The following is a 16,946-nucleotide window of genomic DNA, read 5'->3' as shown; positions in this document are numbered from 1 at the left end:
AATTGCAGTTGTGGGGATTAAAAGTCTCTTTCCTTGGAAGGCGAGGTGGGGAGGAGGGGGGGGTTGTGAGGATGATGTGGAGGGTGCAGCTGAAGTGGATTGAGTTTTACATGCTCAAATGCTAACTATAGAGAACGTTGTGTTTTCTGTCTCCCCACGGGTCCGGCAGGCCAACTCCCATACACTTACATCAACACATAGTTTCTGAGTTTGTCTTTTGAAACTGGAGGGGCGTCTGCCAAGGAGGCCTGACAGAGGTTCTCTGGGGCTGAAGTGCGATAAACAGGGGGAGAGGGAATTTGATGAGTTTCTGAAAATAGAAGTTCCTCATCTCAGAAACAGCTGTTGTTTTCGCCAGTACGCCCAGATGGCCCAAAACATGCAAAAGAGCGGCAAGGTCCTCTTGCTTGGCCGCTGCTGCACATTGCTGGACGGGGACGCTGCCTTCTAGCGCGGCCCTGCTTTTGTCTGAGAATGATGTCAGTCACTGGCCTTTGCTCCCTGGTCTCCATTTTATTCTGTCAGTAATCGGGAGCGTATGTATTCATAATCGACCCATCTGTAGTCATAACACAGGGACATGATCCAGCCATCACAATGTGTCACCTTCCTCTCTCTCTCGCCATCTCCTCTCATTGCAGATCCAGGACCAGTGCCCTTTGGAGTTTGAGTTTAATCAGCACTATCTGAAGTTCCTGGCATACCACTACATCTCCAACCGCTTCAAGAACTTCCTCCTGGACTCCGACTACGAACGCCTGGAGCATGGTCAGTATAGTACAAATACAGTGTAAAGGGATGATTTAACAGTAAGGCCATTAAGATCTGTACGTGTATTTAAAGTCTTTGGCAGATTTGCCGGCTTCAACAGGCAGAGTGTTGAAACTACTGTTCTGTCTGTGAAATGATGGTGTATAATGATAGTGTAATGGGTCAGGTATTTCAGGATACTGACATGTTGCAGTGACGCACTTCTAAATTACCTAGATCCTATCTCTTATCTTAGATCAGGGATTTGTCAGCTAATTGTGGTAGTGTGTCTAGGCCTGTTGAACAACCTCATCTTTGTCTCACTCTTCAAAAGGCACATTGTTCGAGGACAAGCCCGGAGACAAGCAGGCCAGGAGGGGGGTCTGTATCTGGGAGTGTATCAGCAGAATGCACCGGAGAAGTCCACTGTTCTTCAACTACCTGTACAGTCCCACAGAGGCTGAGGTGACTGCTTGTCTGTGGCATCTTTGTTTGTGTGTCTTGTGTGTGTTGCAACTCCCCAAGCACTTTGCTGCCATCTCTGATACATAGCGTTGGTACTTCATTCTGTTTGTGTATGTCAGCCAGATCCCCAATGGCCTTTTCTCTAGTTCACCCACTGACTCACACTTACGCACACCCAAGTTCTCCTGTTCTGGACGTCCTCGGGAGAACGTCCTCGGGAGAACGTCCTCGGTAGAGATACAGGGATCTTCACACTTTCCAGAGCAGCCAGTCCAGCTCCTAAAACTTCAGTTGTCTCCCAGATGACATCCACAATGCTGGATGGCCAGTCTGCCACTATCTTGCACCAGATGATGCCTTATTGTGGTGACCTTCCTGTGTTCCTCTCCCAGTCCTGCTGAATGTTCTGTAGCAGACTGTTGATGTTGGTGAAGACCGTGAGTCACAGGCCCAGGAGAGCCCAGCTGAACTCTGTTAGCAGTTTCTTATCAGTGTTGTTCGGGATCTTTTAATATCTGTGGTCGTAAAGGAAGCGTCTCGCTTAGCCTCTTCCAACTCCCTGACAGGGACTTTCTGATGTTGCTGTTTAACTCTGTCTTGGCATATGTCTGGTCTTCAACTTCAAAGTCCATCCCAATGGGTTAGTTGTGTTCATGGGAACCGCAAATCCTCTTCCCGCTGGCCAGCGATCGCGGCGGCTGTACCCATTATTCCAGGGGCGTATAAATCAGCAGGAGGTGGAGGAAAACAGCCTGCATGTTTGTGCACCCCGGGCCCCGACGTGATTAAGTGCTCAGAGAAGTGTTAGGTCCGGTGGGCCACATTCTTTCCCACTGGCTATATACAGTGGTTTGCTCACTGAGAGATTGGACAGATTCACATCATTGGGGAGAGAACTCTACTCTACAGACTTGATTTCAAACAAGCCAAAATAGATGTTTGTCTCACGTATTATCAGTGTCAACATATCAGATTATCATAAGTTATTTCTTTGTTTCATATGTTATTTAGCCGGTGCTCAAGCCCTCTATCAGCATCCCTGCTTTGAGGATGTGGGACTTCTTCACAGGGGAGACTCTGTGCACAGGCCCGTCCTATGACTGGAGGATGCTGGCTGTCAGGTCGGAGAACATGGAGGAGACGGACACCATCGCCACCAGCAAGAGGAGGATCGTGTGGCCCTGCTACAGCAGTGTGGGGCGCGCCCAGCCTGACGCCATCACCAAGCTCCTGGCTGTGAGTTCTAAAAGTCTGAGTTGGGAGGATGTTATCCATGCCTGACTATGTGCCTGACACTGATGAGAGCCCTGTTGTTGCAGGACATAGAGCGGCTGGAGGGGGAGATGAGCCAAGCACCAGAGAGGTGGCAGGCCACTCTGGAGAGGGTCCGAGTCAGTATCCAGGAGGATCTCAAACAGGAGGGAAATGTAAGACAAACACAACGCACTTTCCCATGTTTTCTCCTCTGCCTCCGACTCCTGTTTCCCATAAACCTCATTTACCCTGAACTCCGCTCATTTACTGGACGGTTCAGCTAGACAACATTGTTTGACTCGTCAATCTGTGACACAGACCATCGGGAGGATGTTTTGACTGAGGTGTCATGGCTTTTCTTATTCCATCCATCCTGTCTGTTTTACAGCTCCGCAAGCAGTCTGCGTCCACCTCGGGGCTGATCCCCACGTCCAGTCTGCAGGCGTTCCAGAGACGTTCCATGTTGCACCTGCCTGACAGTGGCTTGGGGGAGGACACCAGCCCCACTGCCACTAACGGGGTCAACCGCCGGGCCGCCACACTCTACAACCAGTTCACCCCCAAGAACGAGGAAAACAGGTGGGTCTCCACTCCCAGCACTGAGACGGCAAACAGGGACCGGGACTTCCAATTAGTCCTGTTTCCTCACCCAACTCTTCTGTAAAGCGTTGACACACAGACAGAATCTCTCTACCAAGCAGATGTTTTAAATTCATCTTAATGGTGTTTTATTCAGATCGTTTGAGGGGATTCTTTACAAACGAGGAGCACTGCTGAAAGGATGGAAACCTCGCTGGTTTGTTTTGGACATTACAAAACACCAAGTGAGTATTACATGTTGTATGTTGCTACCAGTCTGTTCCAGGTAGTCTCCATTCCTATGCCAGTGGTGTTATATGTGTGTGTGATGTCCCAGCTGAGGTACTACGACACAGGGGAGGACACTAACTGCCGGGGACACATTGACCTGGCGGAGGTGGAGTCAGCTCTGATCGCCACCCCCACCATAGGAGCTCCTAAACACATCAGTGAGAAGGCCTTCTTCGACGTGAGTGTCTCTCTGGTTCTCCATTCCTCTGTCTGCTTGTGATCTTTTATGTGTTCTGTGGTAGAATACACTCAGCCATGGCAGTATCAGGCTCTGTATGTCACATCCCACCTCTCCTGTCACTGTTGAACCATTGGTTGGGTGTTGTCATTGCAGCTGAAGACCACCAAGCGAGTGTACAACTTCTGCGCCTCGGATGCCCAGAGCGCCCATCAGTGGATGGACAAGATCCAGAGCTGCATCTCCGACGCTTAACCTCTGATCCCTCCAGCCAGGGCGTGGTCGGGTGTGGTCAGGTCACAGCATTCGCACTAGGTGCAGCAAGGTGGCTGAGCGCAGGCAGAGACTGTGGGCACATATATACAGTGCATATTCAGCTCTGTCACCATGGTAGTGGTTTTACCATGAGGACCACAGTGATCTAAGTGCCTGTTAGTGGAGGCTATGATATCCATCCATCCATCCTGCTGCCTTGCAGGACTTCAGGCAGTTGTCTGTCTGTCTGTCAGCTTTGGCATAAGTTGATTAATGTGCCCCTGTCTCTGCCATCAGCGCTCTCTGTACTGTTCCTTGTTACTGCTACAGGGATCAACACTTATAGTGAAAAGTAAATGGAAAAAACGGATGCCTGAGCACTACTAAGTATAGTTTATGCCATTTCAGTTGTAAATAGATAAAAGCAATAGCACTGGCCATTTTAAACTGTGGGTTCAATATATACAGTAAACTAAGATATATAAAGCATACAAGAGAATTTATTTCAGATATTTTACAATGAGGAAAAGGTATTGCTGCTTGATGAAAGGTCTAAACCACCGAAAACTCAGAGGTTTTGAAAATGCACAATATGACAAGGCCATTTGTTTGCACTTAGTTCTATAATATGCACTCCATATAGAATGATAGATTTTCTTACTGAAGCGAACAGCCAGGCAAAAGGCATTACTTTATGATGATGTACATAAGGACGTTTTCCTTATTACACAAATTGGAAGAGAAAAAAACACTAAAGTTCCAAACATGTTCCTGACATTTTATATTTAAGCAAGTGATGTCCTCTATTTTTAAACATACACTATGAATGTTTTGACTCATGGATAAGTTTGTTTGTTTTCTTGTAATGTAAATTATTTTTTTATTAAAAGAGTAACTCATGTTGTTAAAGTGTGGTGGCTTAATGTTTTATGTAAATACTCATGTGATATTTCCTATTTTTTATATATATAACATGTGTATGCTTTTCTAATCTTAACTGTAATAAGACCAACTTTACAATTCTGCATGTTGGTATGTATTGTCTTGTATGTACAAGTATAGTAACCTTGTTTCCTGTCTTTGATGAGACTGACTATGAGCCATTGTGTGTTCGATGAAGGGGAGTTGACTATATTTCTCAGAATATCCAGAAAGACTGTTTTAAGGGCTTTTAAATAAATCCGTTAGTGTGGTTTGTTTCATCTGTTGTCTGCATCTTCCAGTTTGAGATAAAAAGAGCATCAGTCATTTCAGAAGCTATTTGAGAAGATGTATGTTACTGTATCTTTTTGTACCATGTTTTGTTGATACTAATGTTGTTTTTTTTAATAAATCAAGAGTACTTGAACTAGCCAGATGATTAGTGTGATTATTTTACAGTACATATGACAGCTGCATATATTTGAGATTAAGAGAATTTACTAATGATGAATTATGTGGCTACTGAGTGCTTTTTTTCAATCTTACAATAATAGCCCTTTAGATGCCACCTACATCTAAAAGGGATGAGAGCATACTCTGGTGCCATAAGTCTCCTATTGTAGGTTGCAAAATACCTCATTTATTTGCAGATAATAGGTTACAAGATATAAGGAACAAACCTGAACCTAATCTAAGCCACTTGAAATAGGTTTGGCTTGTTATGAACCTCTTGTTAAAAATAGTCTCTCTTTTCTCATGAAAGGTAAGCAGACACCACTGCAGCAGGATAGTTCATAAGGCCCGAGCCAAAACTGGGCTTGGCAAGGATGTTTCACTTCCAACAATGAGTAAGGAACTGGGCAAGAAACCCAACACAGAGACACTGGCGCCTGCTTGGCGGGACTCGAAGGCACTCCTGGTCCTGGAGAGACCTGTCCCACAGCAGGAAGGCGGGAAAGCCCTAAACTGAAGTTCTCTAGAAGACATTGTGGACGTGTTCCTTATCCTGAGGACTCTCTCCCAGCTGGCTTGTACTGCGAGCAGGTGCAGTGCTGGCTAACATCTGGACAGACGCTTCTCTGGCAGGTCTCTCCATATTTAGCTGCCCCCTGGAGGAGTGGATTTACGCCTCCGCCCATGACGAGAGGGATGAGGCGGAAGTGGGGATCCGGCTGGATTTTCAGGAATGGAGCCGTTGGGACTCCTCAGTCCCTTAAGGAGAGTTAGTGGTTTAAGACTCAACAGAACGACGATGAATCCGAACTCACTGGTTCACCACAGTGATATGACTATTTCACAAATAGATTGTGATAGTACATCATCTATTACATGAGGATGAGCAGGACATGAGGCCTTTGTTAATGTTACACAATTCTCCAAGTGCAACAGTGTACAGTGGATTTGGTAAGTGTTCAGAACCCTTTCCACATTTTTGTTACCATTCTAAAATGGATTACATTGTTTTCCCTCATTGATCTACACGAAAGCGAAAACCGGTTATTAGACATTCTTGCAAATGTATTCAGAACCTAGGCTGAGACTTGAAATGTAATGAAGCTGCCAGTTGAAGCAGTACACTAATGTACTTGTCCCCTTGCTCAGTTGTGCACATGGAACTCCCACACTTTCTATTCTGGTTAGAGCCAGTTTGTGCTGTGAAGGGAGTAGTACAAGATCTTCAGTTTCTTGGCAATTTCTTGCATAGAATAGACTGACGAGTTTCAGAAAAGTTGTTTCTGGCCATTTTGAGCCTTTAATCGAACCCACAAATGCTGATACTCAACTAGTCTAAAGAAGGCCCGTTTTATTGCTTCTTTAATCAGAACAGTTTTCAGCTGTGCTAACATAATTGCAAAAGGGTTTTGTAATGATCAGTTAGCCTTTATAATGAAACTTGGATTCGCTAACACAACGTGCCATTGGAACACAGGAGTGATGGTTGCTGATAATGGGCCTCTACACCAATCTAGATATTCCATAAACAATCAGCCGTTTCCAGCTACAAATGACATTTACAACATTAACAATGTCTACACTGTATTTCTGATCAATTTGATGTTATTTTCTTTCAAAAACGAGGACATTTCTAAATCACCCCAAACTTTTGAATGGTAGTGTACATGTACGGATGGTGCCAGGTTTCCACCAGACGTGACGCTTGGTATTCAGGCCAAAGAGTTCAATCTTGGTTTCATCAGACCAGAGAATCTTGTTTCTCATGTCCTTCTGGATGGTTCTGAAGCTCTGTCAGAGTAACCATTGGGTTCCTGGTCACCTCCTTGACCAAAGCCCTACTCCCCCGATTGCTCAGTTTGGCCTGGTGGCCAGCTTTAGGAAGAGTCTTGATGGTTCCAAACTTCTTCCATTTAAGAATGATGGAGGCCACTGTCATCTTTGGGACCTTCAATGCTGCAGACATTTTTTGGTATCTGTACCTCGCCATAATCCTGTCTCGGCACTCGTAAGATAATTCCTTCAACCTCATGGCTTGGTTTTTGCTCTGACATGCGCTGTAAACTCTGGGACCTTATATAGACAGGTGTGTGCCTTTCCAAATCATGTCCAATCAATTGAATTTACCACAGGTGGACTCCAATCAAATTGTAGAAACATCTCAAGGATGATCAACGGAAACATGATGCACCTGAGCTCAATTTCCAGTCTCATAGAAATAACGTATTTCTGGTTTTTAATTTTTAATAAATTAGCTAAAAAATCTAAACCTGTTTTTGCTTTGCCATTATGGGGTTTTGGGTGTAGATTGAGGAGACAAATATATTTTAGAATAAGGCTGTAACGTAACAAAATGTGGAAAAAGTCAAGGGATCTGAATACTTTCCGAAGGCACTGTAACTGCAAAAGGTGCAAGAAAAAAAGATTAGTATTTGTGCTGCAACTGTTGAGCCAAACGGTGTTTTATTGTCAAGTTATATAATAATGTAAGATATCATTATAGTTTTGTGCATTCTGAATGTTTTCCACATTAGCTCATAGTAATTAGTCCTGGTGGTTTAGGAGAATAATCCCTCGAATCAAAATGGAAATCAAAACCTACTGGAATTTCAAGATTCTGATGAATTTTGATCATATCTCGTGTCATAGTTACAGTTCTTGATCCCGTCACAAGAAATGTATGATAATATAAATTCTAATTGTAGGACTATGGACCTAAAAATAAGTCCCTATTGTCTGGTAGGCGATACATTCAAAACAAATGTTTTTTATTGGCTTCCCAAATCCCCATGTTTGGTTTTTTTGTTTGTTTACAGTGCACATCAGCAATGTGGGCTATGTCCTGGAATAAGTTAATCTACACTAAATCTACCCTTAAGAAACATAGTTTACTTAACTAAAGTTATTTTGAAAAAGTAGTTCACTACATCCAAATTAAGTTATTATCCCTAAATCTGAAATCGCAAGGTCAGATGTTAATAGAATATACAATTTTGCCTAACAATATAATGTAAAATTTAGCCTAATTAACACAAAAACTATGTTTCAAGTGAGAATTAGGCAGGTCAGATTTTATTTTATTTCTGCAACAAAAAGTGTGTAATTCCAGTAGTCAGCTACACTACTACATGGAAAAAATGTATGAACTACTGAAAACACTACCAAGATTTTAATTTAGTTCAAGTACAACTAGCTACAGCAAAATGTAAGGAAATTACTAGTTAAACTACAACTACAGCTCATTTCTAACCAAAACTGTCTATTTCAGTGTGACCCAGGATTGTACATGGGTGATTCACAGTTCTGAGAACCCCATAGTTTCAGGGGGCACACTCACTAAATACTCCTCCCACCATTGATCTCAACTCTGGGCAATCCATTTCCGCTCTTCAGAAAGGATGAGAATATACCGTATAACAAAGCCACGACTTGTCAGTTTAGTCCAGGGAAATCATGTTTGTGAATCATTAGGACAGTCATGGAATGATCTTATCTGGACCTCACCCCTCGACCCCTATTTGGAGCACGATTTTAACGTTCTTTTATAGCCATGACAGACAGATTCTCCTTGGCTTTGGGGGGTAAGACAAGAGTATGCTGTGTTTGCTTTTCCTCGGCCCACTTGATGCCATTTGTCTGAGGCCATCCATGTACTTATGTCACTTATGCCATGTACATCTGCCCACATTGTTAGTGGCCCTAAACCTCTACCCTACGGAGCCCAGGGTCCAACATGTGCACTACTCAGAGCTGTGAGGTCACTCTGGGAAGACATTTCAACTAGAAACCAGGCATCTGCAAGAGATTTATTAATTACCAGACCATCCGAAAGAATGTTCCCATTTCAAATCTATTGAGATGAGAATCTGTTGGACAGGCGTCAGATAAGCTGGATGCGGGTATTAAGGTTCACATGGGACACATGGGACCGGGGTTAGACGGGTCAGAGATATTGTTGCCTTATTTTTGGAATGTAGAGGCTTGTGCAATTAAGTCACAGAGATGAAGTCCTCCATTCCCCGACGGTAAGTACTGAGAACGGCCTGAATCCCTGCTGAATCACGTGCCTGCATTTTCCACAGATCTAGATATTATATTTATTTGTTTATTTGGATCCTCATTAGCTTTTAGCAGAAGCAGCAGGTACTCTTCCTGGTGTCCACAAAAACACAACACATGACAAGTAACTAAACACTGATAGACAGTCACACAAATTTAAAATACAACGATATACAAACAAAAAAAGAATGTGTGTGTAGGTGTGTTTCTGTGTGTCCCCTCACAGTCACCGCCGTTCCATAAAATGTTGTTTCATTTTTTTTTAAAGGTCATTTTGCTGTTTGCTTGAGTAATAGGAGATGGAAGGGTCTTCCATGCGATCATGGCTCTGTATAGTACTGTGCGTTGCCGTGAATTCGTTTTGGAAAGGGGGACTATGAAGAGACCCCTGGTGGCATGTCTTGTGAGGTATGTATGGGTGTCTGAGCTGCCTGTTATTTGATTGTGCAGACCATCTGGAATTTTCATCACAGTAATATGTCTTATAAAAACTAGAAAAGAAGCATCTCTCCTCAACCTTTAACTAGGAAATACTGGCGTGCATGTTGTTGATGTTAGTTCTATATGTTCAGTTAAGGGCAAGATGTACTGCTCTGTTTTGAGCCAGCTGCAGCTTTGCTAGATACACGATACACATACATCGCCAAATGTATGTGGACACCTGCTCGTCGAACATCACATTACAAAATCATGTGCATTAATAGGGAGTTGATCTCCCTTTTGCTGCTATAACAGCCTACACTCTTCTGTGAAGGCTTTCACTAGATGTTGGAACATTGCTATGGGGACTTGCTTCTATTCAGCCACAAGAGCATTAGTTAGGTCGGGCACTGATGTTGGCCGATTAGGCCTGGCTCACAGCTGTCGTTCCAATTCATCCGAAAGGTGTTCGATGGGGTTGAGGTCAGGGCTCTGTGCAGGCCAGTCAAGTACTCCCACACCAATCTCGACAAACCATTTCTGTATGGACCTCGCTTTGTGCACGCGGGCATTGTCATGCTGAAACAGGAAAGGCCTTCCCCAAACTGTTGCCACAAAGAATCATCTAGAATGTCATTGTATGCTGTAGTGTTAATATCTCCCTTCACTGGAACTAAGTGGCCTATCCCGAACCATGAAAAACAGCCCCAGACCATTATTCCTCATCCACCAAACTTTACAGTTGGCACTATGCATTGGGGCAGGTAGCGTTCTTCCGGCATCCCCAAACCCAGATTTGTCCGTCGGACTGCCAGATGGTGAAGCGTTATTCATCACTCCAGAGAACTTGTTTCCACTACTCCAGAGTCCAATTGTGGCAATCTTTACACCACTCCAGCCGACGGTTGACATTGCGCATGGTGATCTTAGGCTGTGTGCGGCTGTTCGGCCACGGAAACCCATTTTATGAAGCTCCCGACGAACAGTTCACGGCTGAGACGTTGTTGTCCCTAGATGTTTCCACTTCACAAAGACAGCACTTACAGTTGACCGGGGCAGCACTAGCAGGACAGAAATTTGACAAACTGACTTGTTGGAAAGGTGGCATCATTTGACGGTGCCACGTTGAAAGTCACTGAGCACTTCCGCAGGGCCAGTCTACTGCCAATGTTTGTCTATGGAGATTGCATGGCTGTGTGCTTGATTATATACACCTGTCAGCAACAGGTGTAGCTGAAGTAGCCAAATCCAGTAACTTTTAACTGGATAAATGTTAGCAGCAAATCTATTTGCATTCAAAGGCAATTAAACATTGGGTCGAAAAACAGTGTCGTAAAACTTTATTTTAAGGAAGAACATGTTTGCGTGTTTGTGTGTAGTGGTGTTTGTCCATTTACTTCTGGATCCCATCAGTCATTGTGTTTTGGAAAAGAAAAAAAAGTTTACGGAAAAAGTTCAACTCAGCAGGGACCCAGCAATCTGATTCAAACTCCATCATTGTGAAAGACAAAGCCTTGAGGTATACTATTTGAATGATGGCCAATCATACAAGCAAACCATGCCATAAATGGAGCTGGTGTAATTTGTTGCATTATCTTTTGATGTGCCACATTCCAGGTTGATGTGACAACCAAGAACTGGAGTTTAAGTTTCTGAGTGAGAGCACAGGCCTGTATTTGTATGTGTTGTCTGTTGCCCAAGCTAGTGCAGGACCCTATCTCTATTGATGGCCTTAACTGGCGTGTGGTAGTATTAGTTGTCAGATTGGTGCATTGGATGCCTGTCATTGTCGTCAATCCTGACCCTCTGGCCTTGGGATGAACTGTCTGTTCCCATAGAATATGGCAAAAGGTACCCTATTTTGCCCCATGATATCAAGGCCCCCATTGGGAACATGGGTGCTGGCTGCGGCTGATGCCCACAGATAATAGTTCCAGATAGTTTAACAGTCCTTCTCTGTTACCGCTGACTCCAGACAGGAAGGAGGAGACATTCCAGTGAAGAGAGGGGGGCAGAAAGGTGTGTATGAGGGCGCCTCCCCTGTCAGATGCCAGGAACACAGTGCTGTTATTTTCCCGTATTCCCATTCTTGATAAAGAGGCCTGGGCCCTGCATGTCATGTGTGCTGCTTAAATGATGCATCATTGTAGCTATCCTTGGTCTATGATGACTAGCGACTTTGTCAACATGCTTTTTAACTGATGCCTGGGATAGTTTGGGGGACTTACCATATATCATTTCTGCTTGAAGCCCAAGCAATAATTCAAGCCTCAAAAGCTGGAATAGCAACATTGGCGTCCCTTAGATTTCAGAGGGTCATGAGAGAGTCTGGGAATAGGTCATGAGATGGTTGCAAATAATACCTAGCATTTTTCTATTTGACCAATTTGGACATAAAAGCAAGAGGTTTGTTTTCCTATAATAATTCATGGGCAAGATGCATTTTAGAGGACTCATATTTCAGACATGGCCGACATGGATGACATGGGCAACAGAGCGGCAGTTGGATAGACTTATATAATTTAAGTGCAATAGCAATCAACAGTCACAAAATGTTAACCTCAGTCTGTATCCATTTGAGTCTGTCTGATCTCATCCTTCAACCCATCCTAAGTATTCACACAGTAATGGCCTGGTCCATGCTCTTGCAACATATAGTTTTGCTGGGACAGTAAAATATCAAACTCATTACCAATGACAGTGTTTAAACCCAAATACAGATTGTAGTGACCTGTTAGGGATCCTACAGACTGACTGACTGAGGGACAGACCTATATATGAATGGGGAAACAGCCAGTAAGGACCAGCCAGGCTACATCTAGAGGTCCTCCTCACAGCACAGCTGTGTCCAGGCCCAGCGCCTGACTGTCTCCTAGTAACCCTCTTCAGAGGTGTGTGGGAAGGACACACTGAGCCCTGGAAGATCCCACTGAGATTCTCATGCATCTTCGACTTTCATGCATTTTACCCGGCAGGAGTCACCAGCAATGCCCCAGTGGGTCCGGCAGACTCCGGCAGAATCCGGCTCATGGCGGTCCGGGTGGAGACACATTAAACCTCTGCCAGGGCGAAGACAATCGCTGGCCTGGAAGACTCAGACCTGGCAGGGCCACAGATGGAGTGTGCTCCTCTCCACTCATTCATTACTAAGTATTGGTTTCCAAGATGCAATAAAAGGACCTTTTTAAGAACCAGCCAGAAATCATGATGAGACAAAAATGCATCAGGATATTCATCTGGGACGATGTGTGTTTCAACATCAGCTAGATTTATTATGCAGCCCAAAGGACCAAGAAAAACCATGAATCAAACTAGAGGTAAACTCCCTAATAAATTGGGTACTATGTTATCTAAGTAATTGTGACACATACTAGGTTAACTGTCAAGAAACAGACCTTTTAAAGCATTCAGAACAGGTCATAAGTCATCACTGTTGAACTACCTACCTTCAGTGAGCACAAACCATGTTCTGACCATTGTCTTACTTAGATTCCATGTTGTACTGAGCCTGGTGCTTGCTTATCCGTGCCAAACATGACACCTAGTGGTCACAAAGCCTCACAGATCATTTGTATTCAGAGTTGCAGCAAGAAATGCTTTTCACCAACTTTCAGACAAAAGTTTATCATATTCAATGTTTTCTCAGCAGTTTCACCAATTATCAAAGAAACAAACATCAAGCAATACTCTCTCTGAGCCAATAACAGTTACAGTGCCTTGCGAAAGTATTCGGCCCCCTTGAACTTTGCAACCTTTTGCCACATTTCAGGCTTCAAACATAAAGATATAAAACTGTATTTTTTTGTGAAGAATCAACAACAAGTGGGACACAATCATGAAGTGGAACAACATTTATTGGATATTTCCAACTTTTTTAACAAATCAAAAACTGAAAAATTGGGCGTGCAAAATTATTCAGCCCCCTTCAGTTAATACTTTGTAGCGCCACCTTTTGCTGCGATTACAGCTGCGAGAACATCTCTCCACTGCTCGACTCCAGAGAAATGGAATGCATACCAAAAAGGGCATGAGCGATGACTCATCACATGCCCTATGAAAGTGACATAGATAACACAGTGTAAAAAAATATGTGTATGGAGAAGTTGCCAATAAGACTCACATCACACCAAAGACACTGTAGCTTTTTTATGTCCTCTATGCGTGTTTGTGCCGAGGTTGTGGAAGTTTCTGGGAGTTAATGACTGTCAAATAAGCATATTAGGGTTGTACGACTGTCCCCACTGCGCAAGAGGAACAAAGCAAGCAACATCCATCCATGATGTCGGAAAAAAATAAAGAAATAGTAAAGCACCCTTTGCTGGCTCTAACAACCGCTCAATCAATTGGCTGCCTGTTCTTGGTAAACTGATGGAGAGAATTGTATTTGAACAAATACAATGCTACTGACTTTCAGCATGCATATATGGAAGGGCACTCCACTACTGCACTGACTCAGATGACTGATGATTGGCTAAAATAAATGGACAGTACTATGATAGTTGGAGCTGTAATGATAGATTTCAGATGACTGATGATTGGCTAAAATAAATGGACAGTAATATGATAGTTGGAGCTGTAATGATAGATTTCAGATGACTGATGATTGGCTAAAATAAATGGACAGTACTATGATAGTTGGAGCTGTAATGATAGATTTCAGATGACTGATGATTGGCTAAAATAAATGGACAGTAATATGATAGTTGGAGCTGTAATGATAGATTTCAGATGACTGATGATTGGCTAAAATAAATGGACTCAGATGAGTACTATGATAGTTGGAGCTGTAATGATAGATTTCAGATGACTGATGATTGGCTAAAATAAATGGACAGTAATATGATAGTTGGAGCTGTAATGATAGATTTCAGATGACTGATGATTGGCTAAAATAAATGGACAGTACTATGATAGTTGGAGCTGTAATGATAGATTTCAGATGACTGATGATTGGCTAAAATAAATGGACAGTAATATGATAGTTGGAGCTGTAATGATAGATTTCAGATGACTGATGATTGGCTAAAATAAATGGACAGTACTATGATAGTTGGAGCTGTAATGATAGATTTCAGATGACTGATGATTGGCTAAAATAAATGGACAGTACTATGATAGTTGGAGCTGTAATGATAGATTTCAGTGAAGCCTTTGATGTTATTGATCATAATTTGTAATTGAAAAAACGAACTAGTTATGGCTTTCCATCACATGGTTGGAGAGTTACTTATCTAACATCAGATAGCTTCTCTTACATCAGATATGTACAGTGCGGTATCACTCAGGGCAGATGTCTTTGGCTATTTTTGCAAATGATTTGCCACATAAAGCTAAAAATGTTGAAGGAAGCTGAACTCCTAGGAGTACCATTGGATGGTTAGTTATCATTGTCAAGTCATATTGACAAAGTTGTTGTGGAGAGGTATGTCTATTATAAAAAGATCATCTGCGTTTTTGACACAAAGATCAACTGTACTAGTTGTCCAGGCTACTGTGCTGTAATATGGTCAGATGCAGCAAAGCCCTAGCAAAGCTGCAGCTGGCTCAAAACCAAGCAGCACGCCTTGCCCTTAACCAGTGGTGTGTATTCATGGATACCAAGGGAAGCCAGGCTTCCCCAATAAATTCAGTAAGAAAAATTATAATAGTTGTCTTTCGTCACTCTGTGTTTCATCATTTTCCTTCAATTCAGAAGAGGCTGAATATATCTCACTGGAGAAAGCATCCGAGTGAACGAAACAGCGCCCCTCTGTCTCTGTATGTGTAGGCCATCTTTCTGGTGGTGTCTGGTCAAAAGAAGTATGACGTTGCCGCAGGTGGCATCGGATGAAAGACGTGGGTGTCGATTAAGGCAGTCCCACGCACCTCTCTGATTCAGAGGGGTTGGGTTAAATGTGGAGACACATTTCAGTTGAAGGCATTCAGTTGTACAACTGACTAGGTATCCCCTTTCCCTTTTCCCTTTCATTGACAGAAACAACTTGAATAACAACTTGAATTGTTGCATCTCTTTGTGTTGTTGTCCTCCAGTGGATAGCTAGCTAGCTTGCTAAAATGGCCCCTTTGCTTTAGCCATGGATGGAGATAGGGAGTTGGACTTGTGGTTTTACTTAATTCTCTGTACTGGCTAATGATTATAACGGCAATGCTGATCCAACTATAAATTCATACATTGTGCCCCAGTCCTGAGAGGATGGAAATTTCAATATGTAGCTACATGTAGAAGGCTAATGTTAACTAGCTAAAGTTGTCCATGAAAGGAAGTTAGGCTAGCGACTAAGCATTTTAGCCAGGTAGCCTAGGACAACAAAAAATAAAAGTGTGTACTGTATGACATAGTGATAGACAGTTTCTTCAATGTGAAAGAGAGGAGAATGGCATTGGCGTTTCTCTACAAGTAGGGTGAGTCAACATGTTTTTCTACATGCACGCATGCACATACACGCACAGAAATCAGAACCATGGACAGCCACATCCTATTCAGCTTCCGTTGATTGGACTAAATAGTTTTTGCTATCTTTTAGTTGTAACTGTATTAAGCTAAGCCTAGGTGATTTGATGATGTTGAAATGTTGAAGTTGAAATGGTGCTGGAATAGTGGCGTCAGCTCCTGTTTTCTTTGTGACTTGCGGTAACTCTCTGTGCTTGTAAATCAATAGTTCTTTAGCAGTCCAAAAATGTCGGAAACACTAACTTGCTTGACTACGCTGTAGGTCATGTTTGTTACATGCAATATGTTCTGTGGACTTCACCGGACAGATGTTGCTCTCGGGTTTTGTGATGAAACAAAGGTGTGGTTCAATTTATCCTGCCACTTCTTATTGTCTCGGCCTAAAGCCTATATATCACAGTCTCAAGGCATATGAACTAACAGGATCAAGCAATGCAATTATCACAACACATAGATTGTAATATGGCATTTCTTTCTAGCTTGGCTTCCACAGTGATTTTACCCACGCATCGCTCGCTACTGCCCTTAATTGCACACACAGAACTAACATCAACAACATAGATGACAGTCTTTCATAGTTGAGGGTTGAGGAGAAATTGTCTACTTCTCTTCTAGTTTTTTTTTTAGAAACATTTGTGTGTTGAAAATGCCTAACCACTTGTATAATCGATTTGCATATACTTCAAACAGACATATGTAATAAGCTGAAAACAAAGTCACTAAAAACAGACCCCCCTTTATTATTTTTTATCTTTTTAAACCAATTTCTTGATGTATTTATCTTAATTAACCTAAATTGTATATTCTACATGCTTTAGCATTAGTGGTCCATCAGGCCAATAGATGGCTGTGCTGCACTGTATTCATCGG

At 42.8% G+C, this 16,946-nt stretch overlaps 1 protein-coding gene across 3 annotated transcripts in view; it reads left to right on the top strand.

Annotated features, from left to right (window-relative positions):
- sbf2 (SET binding factor 2) overlaps positions 1 to 5,125 on the top strand; it is a 165,648-nt gene extending 160,523 nt beyond the window's left edge. For all 3 annotated transcript variants that reach the window (XM_024418817.2, XM_024418815.2, XM_024418812.2), the window contains 8 exons: positions 642 to 768; positions 1,085 to 1,215; positions 2,227 to 2,451; positions 2,535 to 2,642; positions 2,858 to 3,048; positions 3,206 to 3,293; positions 3,386 to 3,517; positions 3,674 to 5,125. In XM_024418817.2, coding sequence (XP_024274585.2) covers positions 642 to 768; positions 1,085 to 1,215; positions 2,227 to 2,451; positions 2,535 to 2,642; positions 2,858 to 3,048; positions 3,206 to 3,293; positions 3,386 to 3,517; positions 3,674 to 3,772 — 1,101 coding nt within the window. In that variant the 3' untranslated portion in view covers positions 3,773 to 5,125. The remainder of the gene's footprint in view (positions 1 to 641; positions 769 to 1,084; positions 1,216 to 2,226; positions 2,452 to 2,534; positions 2,643 to 2,857; positions 3,049 to 3,205; positions 3,294 to 3,385; positions 3,518 to 3,673) is intronic.
- Positions 5,126 to 16,946: the final 11,821 nt, after the last annotated feature.

The sequence above is a fragment of the Oncorhynchus tshawytscha genome, linkage group LG04, assembly GCF_018296145.1.
Source record: "Oncorhynchus tshawytscha isolate Ot180627B linkage group LG04, Otsh_v2.0, whole genome shotgun sequence".
In the NCBI taxonomy this organism is placed as follows: domain Eukaryota; kingdom Metazoa; phylum Chordata; class Actinopteri; order Salmoniformes; family Salmonidae; genus Oncorhynchus; species Oncorhynchus tshawytscha.
This window is presented reverse-complemented; position numbering and strand designations above follow the sequence as displayed.